Here is a 20,891-nt window from a genome sequence, read left to right as displayed (position 1 = left end):
TGTCTCTGACCTTGGCTGCCACAATACTGAGGCCCATCCCATTGTGTTTCTTCAAAGTCACAGTCACAATTTCCGGTTCCTTCCGCATTGGCTGTGGAGAGAGAAGACAGGTGAGTTTACTTGTGAAAAGTACTGTATCTTCAGCTTTAGGTCCAAACTGCTTCTGGGAGCTGCGTCTGGTGGCTCTTCCTAGAGCAAACTGAGCTAAGATGAGGAGGAGGAGGAGGAGGGAGAATTAGGGAGGTTCTGCCACTGCTGGTTCTCAGAGCACAAGCGACCGCAGAGCGAAACGGCGGGCTCTGGAGACGAGTCAAGAATGAAAGCCACATGCGTCGGCTCCAGAGTGCATCGGGCCTCAGTGGGCTCACATATGCACAGGCAGGGCCTGGGAGAAAGAGAACAGATTCCCATAGAGGAACGGTGCCACAGACTCTCCTTTAGTGAGCCCCATTGCATAAATGCTGCACATGGCACGCATTCATTGAACAGGAAACTTCAGCTATGTTGCCCATCCACATTTTTGAGAACAGCTTGTGGGCTGGGGGCAGAATTGGTTTAATTGGTAGGGTAAAAAAAGAAAAGAAAAATCCCTGCATGCAAAAGGCAATAGGGCAAATAGCTTTGCTAAAGCATGCTCTCGTCAAAAGGTTTTCTGGGACAGCATGTTTTAAGTGTATTTGTAAGTCATTTTGCTTCTATAATGAAAGAACATACAATGCGGAAAAATTGAAAAAGCAAGGTAATCTTATTTGTAATAATCCTAACCCTAACTTCAGTTCAGTTCAGTCAACTTTATTAATCCCACAAGGGGCGATTCATTTTCAAGAACTTGTCTTGAAAAGGAAACTGTAAATATATAAAAACAAACTATGGGTAGGAGTTTTGAAAGCCAGCTATAAGCTATCGGTGAACATTTTGTCTGGGCCAAGGCAATGTCATGATTATAAACAATCTTTTATCTTTAAAACAATGTGTGCTGAACCATGCACAATAAGACCAGGAATGGCAAACAAGGTAAATTTTGATTTAACAGTTTTACGGTAAGCATTGGTCCTGGGACAGCTTGTAAGAAAGGGATGTGGGAGTGGGTGGGTTGGTCTGGCACACAACCAAGCTACGTTCATAAGATTTCTGTGTGGTATTTAAAAGTGCTTCGAGCTCCAGCTCGGTCTGCTGTGGGGCGGGCCAACATTATGTTACATTTTTTAATGAAAATAATAATTATGACATTATGACATGTAAAAAAAAAAAATCCACTTACGTAAAAATACGAGAAATAGTAAAAGCAGACTGATTACAGGGGAAGAACAGCAATTAAGGGCTTTACATGTTCAGGGTGAGGAGAAGGATATTATTTACAGCCAGTCCTTGGGAACTACGGTCAAATATTGCCCTCTGTGGTGAAACTGGAATGTTAGTCTGACAAAACACACACTAGCAACTGATATCTATCTATCAATCGATCGATCGATCTATCTATCGCTCTATCTATCTATCTATCTATCGATCGATCGATCTATCTATCTATCGATCTATCTATCGATCTATCGATCTATCTATCGATCTATCGATCTATCTATCTATCTATCTATCTATCTATCTATCTATCTATCTATCTATCTATCTATCTATCTATCGATCTATCGATCGATCTATCGATCTATCGATCTATCTATCTATCTCTCTGGCATTATAACTTACCAGTTCTGATGTGTCAGCTGAGAAATGACTGTCGCAATCGGCTCCTTCGAAATAGATGGTCCAAGTTCCCGGAGAGCGTGGATGAGGGGTCAATCTACAGAAACCTGGAGGAGAACAAGCGGATCAGAACATATCCACTAAATGTAAAACTTGAAATCCACTGGTCTCTCGCTGTCTTCGTCAGACACCTGTAAAAACACACACGCACTCTCTCGAAAAAACAAACACTGATAGGAATGGCAGCAAACAGAAGTTTCTACAGGACCTGTAGAACTACAAACCACATTCCACTGACATTGCGTCAGCCTTAAACAAATAACCGCAACAACCTCTGATTCACCATCCACCTGATACTAATTGTGCGGTGTGCAATTGTACATCAAACGCTCTGAAACTCTGAGTATCATCTGTACCTCTCTGGCAAAGCGGATCTAGGAACTCTTGGAATCCGTTGGGAATGTTCCGCACCACATCGCATGAGTAGCCGTCCTCAGGCAGTAGGAAAGGCAGCTGGAGGTCAGGGTCCTCTTCCAGCTGTACTTCCCGCCCATCACTTCTGGCCAGTTCGTCTGCCGTGTTCTCGGCCACAGCCACCACATGATCGATCAGCTCCTGTGGGCATGAAGGGGTCAATCATTATGATGTCATACAAGAACTCTAGCGAAACTTGACGTGCTGCTGTTCTCCGCCATTCAACGATGTGTATCTTTGTAGAGTTTTGGAAAAATAAAGTTACAGACTGGCTAAAATCAATTACAGCACATTTTACAGTATGGGTGTGACATTAACTTTTAGAGTATGAGTGTGTGACATGAGTGTGATTTTTCAACCAAACAAAAAGGTAATTCTACGAGAAACCCTGAGGTTGAAGGAAATGAGCAGAGCTACTGTGAACTAATGTTTTTGTGCTGATTTATCTCAAAAAGGACACATGTCATCAGAGCAGGACTACACAGCCCAAATGAGACAGTTCACTTACAGGAGGAATGTAGGGTTCATCGGGAGCGCAGTGGTAGTTGCTCAGCAGAGCGTTGAGCTGCAAAGAGTTGAGCTTGAAGCAGGTGTTGTTGATGTTCTGCACGTCTTGCATGGAGTACTTGTCCATGGTGAGGAGGGTCGTTGCCTTGAGAGAAAGAAGGTCAGAAAGTTTATTAAGACAGTGGTTTTTAAAACTTTCAGGACAAGTACAACCTACGATCAAACCAGAACATCACCTAGTCACTACAAATGTTCCCTCTATGACAGAAAGTAGCCTATGCATTAGGGTGTTAGATGGACAAATCTATATTAAAAGTTTTTTTTTTCAAAAAATAAGAAAAAAAGAAATCATATACAAATATATATATATATATATATATATATACACAGTATACAGTATATAAATACTGTATATATATATATATATATATATATATACACACACACATACACAAACACATACACACACAAACACATATTTAATAATTAAAATAAAAAAATTAAAAGATATTTAAATAATAAATAAAAAAATAATCTGTGTTTTTAGTATTGTAATTTGTCTCTGCACAAAAGCAATACACTAAATTTGCACACAAAAAAACAACAACAACTATTTGTCACTTCACAGCAATGTCACATTTAAAAAAGTATTTATATGATAATAATGCTTGTAAAAAATAATCCACTGTCACACTGTAAGAGAATTCAAGTGAACTTTCAAAATCTGGTGACGAAAAACTGTCAAAAACATCATACGTACAATCTACACTTTCTCTTATACATCTAAAAACTTGACGTTGGGAAGTTGTCAATGTTAATGATCAACTACCCCTATACTGGAACACAAAATATTAGTGAAAGCATGAACGGGCACCATAACCTAAGGTCACATTTTGAAAAATGACAGAATTATTTTCCTCCATCTCACAAAAACAACCATTATATATATACACACAACAGACTAAGCCATAAGAAAGCAGCTCAAGGGATTTTAATCCGGTTGTGCATGTACATGCATGTTTTGCTGATGTTGTAGGGGTAAATGTTTCCAAAAGAATAGAGAGAGCTCTTTATGTGGATGTCACCACAAGAAAAAAAGGTTAATAAATGGGGCAAATCATGTCTCGCTTGTGTTTTAGGATTAGGCTTAGCAGTTGTTCCCAAACTGGGGTATGAGATGTGACAGAGTGGTACACAAGCAAAATGACAAGTTAGCCGTTCATTTAATTCTTCCCTACTTTAAAATAACATTAAAACTGACTCTGAGCATGTATTTTAAATAGGCAAAATGCAGCATCTAATGTAAAAGGGAAGATTGTAGTGCCATATAAGGTCGTATACACAACATCCAATCAAATTACCTCATCAGCGGTCAAAGCTGACTGCATCCACACAAGCACCGTGCAAATGATAGGTCGTGTGCAGAGTATGCTGGCTTAGCAAATCACGTTACATTCCTGCCCTTCACGACAATTAGCACTTACTAGCGTGAAGAACAAATATAGACAAAGTGCATAGATCGATTCAAGACTCAAACTCTCTCCTGTGTGAATACTTCTCGTTTTTAATGATCGATCATATTTTATACGAATGCATGCAATTCCCGAATATACTGCAACTGAGACTTTGATTTTATACAACAGTTCCACCAACGAAAAGGTAATACTAAGTGATGTACATTTTAAACAGTATTGTCAATATTTTTTGCTCTATTTTGCAACAAAACAATATTTCCAATGAAAGCCACAGCAGAACTCTAATGCACAGCAGTGTTTCGTTATTGAACGAAACTGTGGCTTTTGAAAAAATTGGGAGAGTCAATGAATACTGCATTCATTGACTCTCCCAATTCAGCCACTGAATAAACACAGAATGAATACAGAATACAGTTCATAAATAGAGTCAGCCACTTGCTTTGTTACTGAATGACTCACTCATTAAGACAGTGATTATTAGTTTAATTTGTAAAGTATCACTTTGTTTTTACCATCATTTCATATTTCTCTATTCAACATTTTTATTTAAAAATGGCATTGTTATTGCATTCAGCCATCTCTGAGCGGCATTATATTGTGTAAATACATCTAGATGCAGCTTGTGCCACTGCAGTGCAAAGTTGGCTTTTGTTGATACTGAATTAATTTTATTTAAATGATTGATTTAGTTTAATTAATATTAATAAAATGAATGGTATTTTAAAAATTTTACAAAACATGGCACATACATTTAATTGGGTTATAAAAACATTTTTTCTAGCGGCCTTGAAATTGTTATTTTTGTGTTGTTATTTTTCGTCACTACCTCTCAGTCGGAAATGGGTAATTTCTCAGGCTGAGAGGGCTCCTTTTCTCAGGCTCCCTCTCCAGAATTGAAAACAAAAAAAATTGTCTTTATAAAAAAAAAATGTACCTGAAAATCAATTTAAGAGCCCAAATATTGTCCCTTACTAGGAAAGGTGCGACTGCAGTTTAAGTGGAAAAGAGGGGTAAGCAGAAGGATGTTATATGTCTTGGTTGGGGGGGAAGAACCATTGGTCTACAGAAATGTAATTTATGAAAATGTTGTCAAATATATTTAGAACAAAATCACCAATAAAAATGGAAATATTTGGACCAGATAAAGACAAATGTGTGTAAACATACTGTAAATAGTTTAACCTCTAACTTATAATAGCTTAATAAAAAAATAAAAGCATAAATAAAAATGCAACTCCACAGAAGGTTTTGATAAGTTTAAGTATAACAGTATATATATAATGTGTGTTACCTGGACTATGCGGCTGAGGTGACAGTCGGCAGCCAGCTCCAGTCCCTGTTTCTCAGCCCATGCCTCGATATGGCTGAGCTGCTGGCGTAAGATGGCGCCCCAGTAGTGCGAGCACAGGCCCGAGTCGGCCTCCGTCACCAGCTTGTTAAAGAGCCACATATTGATGAAGTGGAAGAGCTGCGAGAACAGCTGGATGGTGAGGGCCGCATTGACTCGGCACCGCCGCAAAAGGGACATGGCGCCTGTCAGTGTGTGCAGAACATCGTCTGTTTCAAAAGGGGAAAGTCAGGGGCTTTTTATGCAGCATAAACAGAAAAGGTACCATCATTTATTTTATTTGCAATTAAAATGGTGTAATGTTAAGGAACTATCACTATTTATTAAATGCATGTTTTGCATTTTTTAAAGTATTCCCTTTGAACAAATATTTTTTGTAGGTGTGGGCCGTCCCTAAAAAATGACCGTCCCTTGTGAAAAGGGTTGGGCAACAGTTTTCTAGAGAACAGAAAGTGTTACTGTGTTGCTTAAAGGGTTAGTTCACCCAAAAATGAAAATTAAGTCATTAATTACTCACCCCCATGCTGTACCAACCCCGTAAGACTTTCGTTCGTCTTCGGAACACAAATGAAGATATTTTTGATTAAATTTGAGAGCTGTATAACTACCACATTGGCTCCTAAGGGACTGCCTCTTGACGGCCCAGAAAGTCAATGAAGAAAATGTTTAAATATCCCAAGTGACTACCGTGGCTCAACTATATGTTTATCAAGCGACGCGAATACTTTTTGTGCGAAAAAACAAACAAAAATAACGAGTTTATTCGACTATTTCTTTTCTTCCTTGTAGGCCAGAAACGAGATTTCCTTAGATTTCCACGACGCATGCGCCGTGGAAATCTAAGGAAATCAAAAATATTAAAAATATCTTCATTTCTGTTCCGAAGACGAACGAAGGTCTTACGGGGTTGGTACAGCATGGGGGTGAGTAATTAATGACTTAATTTTCATTTTTGGGTGAACTAACCCTTTAAGATGTTGACATTGTTCTAGTCAAGTGGGCATGTTTGTCTATTTGTCAAAGACATTTTGGTGAAACAGATCCACTTGGCCGAAACCCCCCCCAAAAAAACTACTTAGTCTACAATGACCAAGATAACAGAAATTAAGACACTGTAAAGTAAAGGAACTAAAATATAACTGTTTTGGGAAGAGCACTTCTGCTGTTTAGGTTCAAAACCACCACTAGGTGGTCCCACAACCATTTCAATTCTCACTCTCCAACTAGTTGTCCTTTAAACACAGGTTAAGACCTACCTATCTGCTCATATTCATACATCCCAGGTCAAAAAAAAAGCAACTGTTGTGCATCTGAAAAGGTGAGATTGGGTCTCTGCTCACCTATCTTGGGCCTCTGAGGGTTCTGTTCATCTGGATCTTCCAGGAAAGCTGGCATGTAGTTATTCAGATCCGACTGCAGGCAGTGGACCAAGTACCTGCAAGAACACACATTATTTATTGTCCATTTATATCCACAAGCAAGGGCCTAAAGGAACTTCCTGTAGAATCCCACAGTAAATCTGAGACCTGGCCGCTTCACAAACCAAAAGCACAGTTGTTTCAGCTGGTCATTCCAGTGCTTAAATGAAACGGAGGCCCTCTGACCGCATTGTTTTCGCTGAAAACTGGCCCCGGCACCGTAACTCTCTCTCATAAACCCAAACTACACCTCAGCCAATACAAGCCAGACCCAGACAATTCCTTACATTCAGCACTTCCTGCCACCTGATAATAGTTACAGGAACACAGTATGACCAAATACAATTCAATTATGGATTTTTGTTTTCATATGATATAGAAAAAGTGCTGAAATGTATGTGTATTATGTTTGCAGCTCAATAGGTTTTTTGACAGAGCGAATATTCTTTTAAGCATGAATATGCGTGCGTGTGTGTGTGTGTGTGTGTGTGTGTGTGCAAGCACTAACTTGAAAGCCATCTGAACCAGGTGAGCGAGAACATCCTGTGCGTCTAGCGTAATGCGACTCAGATCCTTGTCCTGCTTGATGAAGTTCAACAGCTCCGAGGCGTTAGCCATCCAGAAGGCCAGAGCCCCGGCGATGTTCTTCTGTTTCTGTGCAACGACAGATGAACACAGAGATTACACACAGCTAAAAATGAACCAATCCAACATACAAACAAAAAAAGAAAAAGAGTTACAGCCATGAGAAGCACTGAGTAGCACTCCCAGGATAGACATGTGCCTCTGTCCAACCCTCCCGGCCTCCAACAACCAGTCACCGCGTCCAGACAGAGTGGAAATCATTCAAGTGTTAAGAGTTAGCTCAAGCTAGGCAGGACTGAATGGGAAGCTGCGGTGACTGGTTGCTCTGGATCCCACATCCCTGCAACACAGAGCGGGGATACACACGGCCCGGATCCAACCGGACCCCTGCGTATACCCGCACACGTCTATCCCACATAATGACGACGACGACAGCAAACCCCCCCACCCCACCATGACCCTTCGTCATACTGGCCACAGGGGGCACCCATAAGAACAATGACGTTAACCACAGACATGGAGTCAAATGAAAAGGAAATTAAAAGTTTTCAACCAAAGCAACAGAACATGGTGTAGTCTCTCATCCACACTGAAGTGCAGTAAGCAGAGGTCAAAAATGGAGGATGCCGCAATTAAAATGTTCAGAGTTTGTTTTTTTAGTATGACATGGTCCAGGTTGAGTCATAATGAGGGGTTATAAACGGTTGCGTCCAGCTGTAGGAGGAGGGATTACTTAAGTCGGCTCGGGTTGTTTGCTTTCTGTTATGGGGGGATAAAAGGGGCATGGAAGACGGAGCGAAGCTGCCAGATAAACACAGAGAGAGAGAGAGAGAGAGACAGGAAGAATGAGACGCCTCCCTAGCAGTGCAAACTCCTACCTGATCACCTTCAGCAATCTCCTGTAGAGATAGTAGGTGTTGGGAGGGGGAGGAGGGGGAGACAGACATCCGACAGGACAGAGAGAGAGACTGTCAACAACAGCCATGGCATGGACAGAATTCACAGGCATGTAAACACATAGACATACAGGCTCACACAGAACAGGTCAAACATCATCTTGCACCCACTGCCGTACGGGACAGTTCTGCCACGTTAGGCTTGATTCTACGTGGTGGGATCCGTCACAGCGTTAGGAACCAATTATCTAGAGTGATTTTACTCGCTTTTATGATTAATGTTGCAGTGTAACGACGCCTGTCAGTGCAACGGCTTTTCTTTGATGACAATAGCTGGACGGCATAAATAAAAGATCTCAGGAAGGTTGCAGAAATGTATATGTAGACACAGGGGAAAGTGTTTTGAAAAAGGTTGCATGAAGTCATTCACACTACTGTACTAAGATATTTTCACAGCTTTAAAGGGGTCATCGGATTGCCCATTTTCCACAAGTTGGTGTGATTCTTTAGGGTCTTTGTGTAAAGTTTGTAACATACTTTGTAGAGCCCGACTGATAAAGGATTTTGAAGAACGATACCGATACAAATATTTGTTGGTTTTAAAATCCGATATTCCAATATATCAGCCGATATTTTTTTTTTCAGAAACGCGCAACAAAACATTAACAGATTTCCCTAACATTAGTTATTTGTAGTTATGTATGAGTTTTAACTAAAATAATATGATAATGCATTTTAAAAAGAAACTTGTTTCTTTTATTGTCGCAACAGGACAGAGGAACCAAAGCTCGTTAATGTTAACGTTAGCGGTCTTCCACTGATGATCGTGGCATTAGCTAGCTTTGTGGTTAGCTAGTCTATGATGAGCCATAATTTAACAATGGATAACGTCATAATGCAAATAAAATGTACATTTTCAATATGGAGAGATGATATGTCTCATTCGTATAACTGTCATGTGCTATAAAAGAAATACTTAAGTCACATTGTCAAAAGTTAAAAGGACAGTCAGTCAACTACACTGTAACAACGTTTTTTTTATTTTATTTTTGAAATATTCATTTATCGGCCATTATAACTGCCGATACCGATAGTTTGGAAAATGCCTAATATCGGCCGATAATATCGGCCTGCCGATATATCGGTCTGGCTCTAATACTTTGGTTAAAATTCCTCAATGGTTGTGTAAAACAACACCCTTTTACCACCTCAGACACAGCTCTGTTCACAGCAACCCATTTTGGTGCATGTCTCTTTAAATGATAATGACCAACTGCTCACCCCACCCCTCTCTTCCGTGGGGGAGTGTACAAATACAGTATACAAATGGCTGAGGGCGGAAATATGCTAATACGGTAGGGATGGGCGATACCACTTATTTTGTTTTCGATACAATACCGATACTTTCAAGGCCAGTATCGTCGATACCGATACCAATAACTTTTTAAATTTGAAAATTTCTTAAATTATTGAATTACTAAGATTAAAATGGGTAATGATACCGACTTAACATTATATTTTAAAGGCATTTTAACATTCAATATGCCATTTTTTATTTTTTATTTGAGTATCGAGCCTTTTGATACTCTACGTCGTTACTTTGAATCGATACGCCCATCCCTATAATACGGGACAGTCTGTTAGCGGTCGTGGGCAGAGCATGAGCAATATGATGTCATATTGCTCAAAAAATCCAAACGGCTTGATTATCGAGAGTGTTTAGATTTTTTGAGAAATCGTTTTTTTTCATTGTATGGTGGTTGTGTCCACACTTCAAAGACACATTTATATGCAAATACACCATATAAAAGTTAATTTCGCATCCGAAGACCCCTTTAAGACCAGGCCTTAAAAATAAATCCCTTTTCTTTTTATGACATTGTTTTAAGATTTTGGATTTCCCAAAAATACAGAAAACCTTTAGATGAATTATGATTCAACTAATGCTGTTTTTTGAAGAGACAGACTGAATCCGTTCATATAAATGACAGCCTGTCTCTCATTTAAGATGCTGAACCACAAATAAGCTCTGGTTATAAGGAGTAAGGAAATGGAATATTTATTAAAAAACTATATGCATTTGAATATTGCAGTAAGCCTATGAGATATATAGTTTGAACACCTGGGTGGGCCACTCAAAAAACTGCAGGCACTGACCAAAGAAAGAACATAAACAGAGAGCATGTGGACCTCATTTCTGAACTGTAAAGAGGCATTTACAGTCATTTGTGGTGACCAAATGATGAAAGTGAACATTGGCAATGCAATGCGTTCATGTGCAGCCGAGAAAAGTTTAACTTTTGACTTATTGATGTTAATGTGAATGAGTCTGTAAGATTATCTTTTTAATTGATTTAATATTTTTATTCAGCAAGGATGCATTAAATTGATCAAAAGTGACGGTAAAAGTTTTTAAAAATTCAAATAGATGCTGTTCTACTAACTTTCTATTTAATCAAAGAATCTGTTTCCACAAAAATATTAAGCATCATTGAGAATAATAAGAAATGTTTCTCGCTGCTGTAAATATGGCTCATGGATCAGGTAAAACAAGGCACAGAGATATAAACACACACACACACACACACACACAGACATTCACATACAAACAGACACAGGGGAAACACTGAGTGCAGTATTTTAAGCACTGTTTGCTGAGGCAATGACCTGAATCGATGAAAGCAGAGTGAAACAAGCTTTAACGCTAAAACTACAAAAGCATGTATAATGCAACTCCACAGACAGATCTCTACATCAGAGTTACAGCGACACGTCAAAGTATTCATATTAAAGTTGCAATATAATAAAGTTACACACAACTCCCATTGTAAAAAATAAGGTATCAGAGGTAAAAATTGCAGACACCCACCTGGATTACTCCTTCCATCATGCTCACCATCTTATTGACAATGGCGATGACCTTGTGCGTGCGCTCAGATGGGCTGATGTCGGGCCGGTATTGGCTGGACATGACGTAACGGCAGGTCATGTACAGCACGTAAGTGGGAGACAGCTTGAAGTGCACCGTTGAGCTGTTGGTGTAGTTAATGATGGCGGACAAGAAGGCATCTTCGGCTATGGGGGGTAATGAAGGGATAAAGGAAACAAACAGAGTATTAATTGGGATGGACCAAAAAGGAGAGAGCTAGGTTATAGCAAGCCCATTCATTTAAATGGCAGTTGCATGGCTGGTGTGTGGTGATTTTTTTTGGGCCATAAGCCATAAATGCCATGTTACCGATTGCACTATATTATAACTTGCAGTGAAAAGCATGTGGAAAAATCAACTGTAATATTTTATCATACATTTAATTTTGCTAAGTGTATATTGCTTGCAAAATATGTTGGTAACACTTTACAATACGGTTCATTAGTTAACATTAGTTAATGTATTTACTAACATGCACTAACCATGAGCAATACATTTGTTACTGCATTTGTTCATCTTTGTTAATGTTAGTTCATGAAAATACAGCTGTTCATTGTTTGTTCATGTTAGTTCACGGTGCATTAACTAATGTTAACAAGATTTTAATCAAGTATTAGTAAATGTTGAAAATAACATTAACAAAGATTAACAAATGCTGTATATGTGCTATTCATTATTAGTTCATATTAACTAATGTAGTTAACTAATGTTAACTAACGAACCTTATTGTAAAGTGTTACCAATATGTTATAAGGATCCTGCTTTTAGTTAGCCCATAACATAACTTATGATAACACATAACATACATATACCGGTAACACTTTACAATAAGGTTCATTAGTTAGCATAAACTAATAAAGAACAGCACTTACACAGCATTTATTAATCTTTGTAAATGTTAATTTCAATATTTACTAAAACTTCATTCAAATCTTGTTAACATTAGTTAATGCGCTGTGAACTAACGTGAACAAACAATGAACAGCTTAATTTTTATTAACTAACATCAACGAAGATTAAGAAATACAGTAACAAATGTATTGCTCATGGTTAGTTCATGTTAGTTATTAAATTAATGAATGGACCTTATTGTAAAGTGTTACCCATATAACAAATAATAACACATTACATATAACATTACATTACACATCATATTACATATAACACATAAAACATAACACAACACTTAACCATAACATACAACACATTAATACATATAACATTACGTTTTAAACTCAGGTCTTTGTGAACTTATTTTGAAATGCTTTCAACTATATAAATTACCAAAATTATCAGAATGTATGAATATGAATGCAAACAAAACATGTAGTGGGTGATTTTTTACTTTTACTATTATTATTTGACATTTTATTTTGTGCCTAGTAGAAGAACATCTCTGTCTCCTAGCATAACACTCACTCCTGCCACCTATTAGCATGGATGAAAAGTTATATATTTTTTATGGACAAAAAAAAATTATATATTAAAATATAAATGATCATGAACTGACTGAACACTGATAGAAGTTTTTTTTTTTAGCAGTCATCAATACTTTCCATCCATTGATCTATGATGCAGCTAACCATTACTGATTTCTAAAATTAGCTTTTTGATTTGCTCTGTAATCAGCACAGCCAATGAAAGCACAGCTGTACTGTGTCTGCAACACCCAGGAAAAGCTAATGGCAAAACATGTAAAGAAAAAAAAGCCGCCACACAACAGACAAAACACATGACCCAGTTAAGGCCAGTAGGCACGAACAGAAAGGAAAACAGCACAGATCAATTTGTAAATGAACGCGGTACTCACAGTTTTCCCTGAACTCAATGCTGGCCGGCAGTGTGAGCTCTGGGCCGTCCTGGGACCTGCAGGGAAAAAACTGTTGCTCGATGAACCAGTTAAGATAGGACAGATTGACACCACTGTCTACAGACGCCCACCGCTCCAGAGACCCCGCTCCTGTCCTGCCGTACAACATCCTGTCACAGATGTCAAACTGTGCTGTGCGTGTGTGAATGTGTGTTTTCTCATCTCCACTGGATTATTGATGATGAGACTGAAGCCAGGTGAGCGGCGGGCTCAGGTGTCTCAGGTTCAGACAGAGAGACAGGGTTAGGTTACATATAGAGACCCGTACCCGGCACCGACTCCATAGAAACCCTCAATGACTGAAAGCTTACATGCACAAAACTTGCTGTTACTGAACAGAAAATGCAACTGACATGGCACTGTTTTCTGTGTCGTACACTAAATCTGATTTTATCATATTTTCTGCACAACTGCAGAGGAAAATCAGAATGTATTTAAAGCAACATTACATCAAAATCCCCCCATAAAATGCAATGGCCTTATTTATGGCCAAAATTTAACATTAGAATAATAATGAATTATGCAAAAAAAAAAAAAAATGCCAAGCAAGATTTATTAAAGTAATTAATAACAAAATAATATGTATTAATAAAACAATATTTTAATTGTTCTATTAATAAAACAATAATAATAGTAATTATAAATATTAGTACTTTCTGAATAAATGTCCCTGGACTTATTTTGTATAATTCAAAGATATTTGCTAAATTATTTGAATTACTTCCTCTTATGGAACATAATGGACTTACACAACAAGATGATATTACTTTCCTCTAAATATTTCAGGGGAAAAAAAATTGTGTGTAAGTGATCATAAGAACGTGAGAGTAATTTTCGAAAATTTGCAATGTTTTTTTTTATTTATATATATATATATATATATAATTAGGATAAAACATTTTCCATATACATGACACAAAGGACAAAAAAAATATAAATCTTATTTATTTTAGTCTGTTACCAAATTCTGATCCATTTTAACTTTTACAACAACCAATGGACAATTTTTTGTTCAGACTTGGAAAATGGGGATTATTAAGTATGGTGCACAGCCTTACCCAGTCTTCACAAATCTGAAATAATAATAAAAATATATTTTTCAGTGTAGTGGTGTAGTATCAAGCTTAAATAGCATGACTACTTTGGGTGATATGACCAAATTGGTCATTTGGTCATTCATCCATGTTTCTTAATCGCTTCGTCCTGTCGTTTGAACTTATGTGAGACGGCATGTGTGGGAAATGTTCGCTTTCGCTTTGTTTCACACAGACCACTCTCTGACATAACAGGCGCGACATCTGTATCATCGTGAAAATAATGCATTGCAATTTAAATTTAAATTAGGGAATTTATTTTAGCGAGACCTTTTTTTTCGGCCAAGTTCTTACCTTCCGTCATGCTTGTTAAAGTCCTGCTGTTCTCCTCTGATCATGGGCTTCACAAGGCCTCTTTCACTGTTGTTTCCGGGACGTTCCATCTCCAGCTTCCCTGAACTCTGAAACAACCAAACATAGAGATGCATCACACCACACACAAATACATGCATACAGATCAAAATGAAGCAGGCAGATGTGACACCTTGCTTGTAGGGAGAGCAGAGCCGCTATGAATGTCCCCGTGAAGGTCAAAGGTCGTCTCTGCGACACTTCTGGGATGGAGAAAAACAGACACAAAAAGAAGAGGGGGGGGTTAAAAGGAAAAAGCAATAATTTCAGCAGATGTCATGAAAGTAAACACTGTCCGTGGCCAAACAAACAGACCTGCACGCTCTAAAACACACAATTACATTAAACCTGGGCTGAATGGAAAGTCAAACAACAGCAGCGGCTCACAGCCTCACGAACACCCGGACACATGAGTGTGTGCATGTGTATGTGTGTGAGCTCTGAAGACAATCAATAACACGCCAACATTCTTACCAGGCTAAATGAATGAGCAGGAATCCCACAGACTAACGATACACCCACACAGTGTTTGAATGAAAATTATACAAACGAAAAGTACCGTAAAAACAAGATTACAAGGCAGCAAACTGCTACCGTGTTCAACAGCTGTCAAACAGCTGTGTCCAGCTCTCAGCTTTCACATAGACACTGTATATCCAGGTCTCATCTATACTGCAGCTTGGGTGTGGGCACTTCAAAAAGCTGCTTTATATATCAAATAACCATGTGGTAAATGTCCCTTTTTGATAATCCAGGGAATTCAATATTTTACAAATTAAAGGTAAAGTACTTTTATTGGAACTTGATGGATGCAAACCAAAAGACACGATTATTCTGATAATATATTAAGCCTGGCATCAGTGCGAAAACAGCTTCACATTATGTAACTCCAAATAGTACAAGTATAATTTTATCCATTTTAAAATGGATAGTTCTCATTCAGATCTCTGATATTTGAGAGCAGAACTGATTTTGATCAGAAATTGATAGTCAAGCAAAAATGTTCAAAGACAACCTAAAGTTGCAATGTGCCATGCTGTTTACAATACACAACATAAAGCAGATTTTTTTTAAAGAAAATATTACTTTTAATCAGCAAGGATGCATTAAATTAATCAAAAGTGTCAGTAAAGAAAAGTGAACAAGTGCCACATTTTCCACAACTGCTTTCAACATTGATAAGCATAGTAGAATGATTTCTGAAGGATCATGTGACACTGAAGACTGAAGGACTGATGCTGAAAATTCAGCTTTCCATCAGAGGAATAAATTACATTTTAAAATGTTTACAAATATCTTAAATTGTTATTTAAAAGTTTATTTTAAACTCTTGACAATACTGTTTTACTGTATTTTTTTATCAATTTAATACAGAACTTGAGCAAAGAGCACATTTGAAAATAAAAATCTTACCATCCCCGAAAATTTCTTTGTATTAACCAGCAGTATGAGTATATTTTTGTCCATATGTACGGCACATAATCAGAAAAATCAAATACTACACGGACTGAGCCCATGTCTGATCCTTCCCGACAGCAAGCGTCCCTGTCCTGGAATGAACACCGCTTAATCCAGCGAAACATCAGGACATCAGATTAAAGATTTCTGCCACAAACACGTTTGCTAAGAGATAACATGTTTTCACATCAAATTAATGCAGGAAATGAACCTAATTGAACCTAGACATTACGAATGAATGACCTGAAATGACCACAGATTTAATTACAGCACATTCACATACTTGCATGCCAACATGGACTCTACATGCTCACACAAACAGCTCAGAACACAAAATTACTTGCAGGAAAAAAAATCAGCAAGTCAACATAAGAAACTGGAATTGCAACATGAGGCATAGCTCACATGTTCAAACAGACAGTCATAATCTAATAAGATATATATATATATATATATGTGTGTGTATAAATTGTTTAATTTATATATATTACATATGTGTACATATGTGTGCGTGTATATTTACATATACACATTTATAGGTATCTTTACAGTATATGTATGTATAAATAAGTGTGTGCGTTTGTGTATAAACCGTCTACACAGACATTTATATAATATATGAATATAATAATATACATACACGCATATTTATTTGGCAAACAAAAACTTATGTTAGATGAGATAAATTAAATCGATTTGACAGGACTAACAATTATAAAAAGGTATAAATAGCCTTGAAGTATTTTTTTTTTTTTTACAAATTACAAAAAAAAAAAAATCCCCACATTTTTGAATGGTAGGATATTTTTGATAAAATGAAAATTATAAATATGTTGTAGTTGATGTATGCTTTTTCCTTGTGAGATTTAGTTTTTCTATGCATTTTTTTGCATAGTAAGCTGTAGTTTGCCTTTTTTGCCAAATAATTTTGTCATATAAATGTAAATAATAACAATAAAATATGTTCCTCATATTTTGATGATTTAATTTGTAGGATCATTAAAAATAAATATCACTTTTGAAAAAGTAGGTTTTAAAAAAAAGTTTAATAAAGAGCAGTTTTATTTAACAAGTATATATATATATATATATATATATATATATATATATATACGTATATAGGTATAGATAAAGTGAATCTTTAGATACAAGCATGAAAAAACAATGTTAACTAACTGCAAAAGTTAGTTTCAAAAGAAACTTTTGAGTTTAAGAGTTAAAAGAACGCTAATATAAATTAGCATTTGTCATTAGACGATACCAAAACAGTATCAAATTTTTTTGAAAAAATTCAAAATAAAGCCTGCTTATAATTAAATTAAAGTTTGTGAGTAATAAACAATACAACAAATCTTCATGGTCACCTGATCACTCAAGTGTACAACTCGTGTAAAACATGGATGTACTCACCAGGACAGCTCTCCACTCCTCTCTATCCTGTCTGATATGTTTAACAGTGAAGCGTGTGTGTGTGTGAGAGCGTCACTACTCTCCGCCCTGTCCCAAACACACTTCACCAGCGTTTCTCTCTGAAATGACACTGGGACACACCCCTCTACAACCCACGCTGATCAGATTATAGAGTCTCTCTCCGCCTGTGGCCGACATAACCTTCTGCTCACCCTCGCCCTGTCACTCCTCCAGCCTCTTTTCCAACATTTCTCACAGTAAAGGCTGCATTTAAGACTCGAAATCTAAGAGGACAGTCACTGCAGAAGACACCATGAAACCCTTGAAACTCCCGTTGCCATGGCAGCAAAGCATCCCATAACACAACACGCACTGGTCATTCAGAGTGACGGCGGGCAGACATATAAACGTCATAAACAGAGAACAAACAAACGAGAATGTAACCATCTAAACACTGCCATCTAATGGCTCCACAAGTGCAAACCATCTCATGAAGTCAACTTTAACAAAAACAGTCATAATATATATAGCTGCTATCATTATATAACGGAAAGCATTCCCTGTTTTTCCTAACTCTATTGGCTCTTATTTTTTAATGAGAAGCTTGTTTGTAGTTTAACTACTTTAAATAAGTAGCTAGGCAAGACACAAAAGAAGCTTCCTCAGTGCAGTGTCTAATGTTACACAGAACAACAGATGGTTCATTGTGCAAGAACAGCCACAGCTTGTCAACAACATATCCGTTGCTATCGTCAAAACATTTAAACTATATTAACGCCTAGTAATATATTAAAAGTTCGATATATAGTACATACATACTGCATGCATACAGTGTACTCTCTCTCTCTCTCTCTCTATATATATATATATATATATATACTATGTCACTCAGCTCTAATCTGCTAAATGTAATTAACCCTCAATCGGGTCATGGGGTCTATACGACCCCAATCAACTTTTACTTAATAAAAAAAGGTTCCCTTCATCTCAGTGGAATAAGATTTTGTGACTTTTCATACAATATCTATCTATACACACACAAAAAACTGGACTTGATTCGGTTGTTCTGAAGGTATGTAAAAAAAAATGTTTACACTTCTGGTCTTCGAGGTCAATATGACCCCACATTGAAATTTATGGGAAATGTGAAAAAAACTAAATATATTTTCTTCATGTGTCAAAAAAAAAAAAAAAAATCTGGCATAAATCTGAATTTTTTTACACAGAAATGAAGGCCTAGTCCTAGAGCATAAATGCAAAAAAAAATAATATTTCATATGCAAGCAAATGGTATAGTTGAGGAATTGTGTGGTATATGGCTACAAAAGTACTTTATATCTCCAAAAACACAGCATTAATGAATAGATGAGAAGTAAACAAAAAAACATGATATATTATTTGTATGATTAAAAATGTATATTTTTGGTACAATTACTCAATCAATTGTTGGGGTCGTATAGACCCCGAAGCCCAGAAGTGTAAACAGGAAACGAAGACCATTTGAAGGTTAAGTCATGAAGATATTAAGATATAAACATGGACTTTTTTTATTATTTTTATTTTTTTGTAAAGCTGCTTTGAAATGTGTATTCTGAAAAGCACAACATAAATAAATATGTAATAAATAAGCTCTGCGTGGCTGCTCTTCAAATGAAAATGGCTCACCCTGATTTGTGTCTTCCCTTCATCATGAGCCCCGGGTCTCTCTTGGACATGCTGTGGTCGTAGCTGGGGTCTACGAATTTGAAAACGTGAGTGGCCCCGAACTGGACAGTCACACCGCTGCGCAGAACCGTAGTGTCCGAGATCCGCTGTCCATCTACAAACGTCTCAGCGTCCAAACTGACAGGGGTCACGGTAACCAACCCGTCGCCATGCATCAGGTCACAGTGGTGAGGCAGAATCCCAGGCCCAGCCAGCTGCATTGTGGGAAAATCAGGGAAGTTTAAGGTCTATGGATGTGTCTTTAAACGTTTCTCCCCATTTCATTGTACTAGTTGCCAAGCGTTTTCCTTACCTGGATGTTTCCCTCTTCACTCCGATCACATCCGACTTCAGTGACGCTGTGCTGTAGTCGGTAGAGTTTGGGTTTATCCCTGGAGTCTGACCCATCTGCAGAGCAGCCACAGAGCAGTGAGACACACACATTTGCGTTTTCTGCATTTTGCTCAATTAAAAACACAAGCATGTGCACGTTGACACAACCCATTAGTCACTTCTGTGCTTAAGGCCATGTAAAAGATATCCAAAACAAGTCAATAAGTCAACTAAACTACAGTATAATTAGTTTTCACCCCTGAATGTAAAGGCACAACTCCCCCAGAGAGGGTGTTCCAGGGTTGTACAGTATGCTAATTATAGCACTGCATCTAAAAATACAACTACTGGAAACGAGTTTGAGAACATGAAGATTTTTTAAAACAAATTAAGAACACATTAAATGGAAAAAAAAGTGACAGTAAATTATAAATGTATTTACTGTTTTTGTCTATTCATCAATGAATCCTGAAAAAAATGTGTCAGTTTCCACAAAAATATAAAGCCGGACAACTGTTTTCAACATTGATAGTAGTAAGAAACGTATTTTGAGCAGCAAATCAGCATATTAGAATGATTTCTGAAGGATCACATGACTGGAGTAAAGCTGAAAATTAAAATTTGCAGTACATAAATTGCATTTTAAAGTATATTTAAATAGAAATCAGTTAAATGTAATAATATTTCACAATTTTACTGTATTTTTGATCAAATAAATGTAGCCTTGAGCAGAAGAGCCATGAAAAAAAGTCTTAGACACCAAATGTTTGAATGGTGCTGTATATAAATGCTAACTTCACTAATCACAAGTCAACCCTCATGACACATCCCTACTACTACTTAAGTACATTTTATGAATACCATGCAAAAACAATTACTTTTTATTTATCTGAAATTGGAAAACTTTTATCTGAAAACTTGATCAAACAAGAAGAAACAAACTACTTTTACAGGAAATCCAGTGTTATAAATGATGATGGAATGGTTATGGTTGTATTTTAAATCTTCGATCAGTGAGATGATTGGCAATTAGGAGCTATAAGCAAAATGCAAAGCACAAACAGTAAAAGAAGGAAATAAGATTTAGAAACATCGTGTGTTTTTATGTTTTGTGGGGGTTTTTAATAGCCAATAACCCAACTAAAACCTACATATGTGTAGGTTACGTCAGGTGAAAAGTATTTAGACTAATTTTAGAGACATTTTGTCGAAAAATTAAAAAGACAGGTTTTTTCTTTATAACATGTACTAATGAATCGTGCACAATTAAACCAGGAACATACAAAAAAAAATTTGAACCAGATCATTTTGGCTTTTACTTAAGGAATCTTCAACCATGAA

At 37.1% G+C, this 20,891-nt stretch overlaps 1 protein-coding gene across 14 annotated transcripts in view; it reads right to left on the bottom strand.

Annotated features, from left to right (window-relative positions):
• afdna (afadin, adherens junction formation factor a) overlaps positions 1-20,891 on the bottom strand; it is a 119,516-nt gene that overhangs the window by 35,495 nt on the left and 63,130 nt on the right. For 8 of the 14 annotated variants that reach the window (XM_039692996.2, XM_039692986.2, XM_039692995.2 and 5 more), the window contains 14 exons: positions 19,531-19,625; positions 19,179-19,432; positions 14,779-14,848; positions 14,589-14,695; positions 13,141-13,196; positions 11,271-11,476; positions 8,384-8,404; positions 7,429-7,574; positions 6,843-6,937; positions 5,446-5,711; positions 2,681-2,824; positions 2,115-2,313; positions 1,702-1,805; positions 11-91 (listed from right to left, as the gene is read on the bottom strand). In XM_039692996.2, coding sequence (XP_039548930.2) covers positions 11-91; positions 1,702-1,805; positions 2,115-2,313; positions 2,681-2,824; positions 5,446-5,711; positions 6,843-6,937; positions 7,429-7,574; positions 8,384-8,404; positions 11,271-11,476; positions 13,141-13,196; positions 14,589-14,695; positions 14,779-14,848; positions 19,179-19,432; positions 19,531-19,625 — 1,844 coding nt within the window. The remainder of the gene's footprint in view (positions 1-10; positions 92-1,701; positions 1,806-2,114; positions 2,314-2,680; positions 2,825-5,445; positions 5,712-6,842; positions 6,938-7,428; positions 7,575-8,383; positions 8,405-11,270; positions 11,477-13,140; positions 13,197-14,588; positions 14,696-14,778; positions 14,849-19,178; positions 19,433-19,530; positions 19,626-20,891) is intronic. The other 6 variants (XM_039693002.2, XM_039692989.2, XM_039693000.2 and 3 more) reach the window with 1 other exon arrangement.

Source organism: Pimephales promelas, chromosome 13 (assembly GCF_988280905.1).
Source record: "Pimephales promelas chromosome 13, fPimPro1.hap1.1, whole genome shotgun sequence".
Lineage (NCBI taxonomy): Eukaryota > Metazoa > Chordata > Actinopteri > Cypriniformes > Leuciscidae > Pimephales > Pimephales promelas.
The sequence above is the reverse complement of the archived record's forward strand: the minus strand, read 5'-3'. Positions and strand labels throughout refer to the sequence as shown.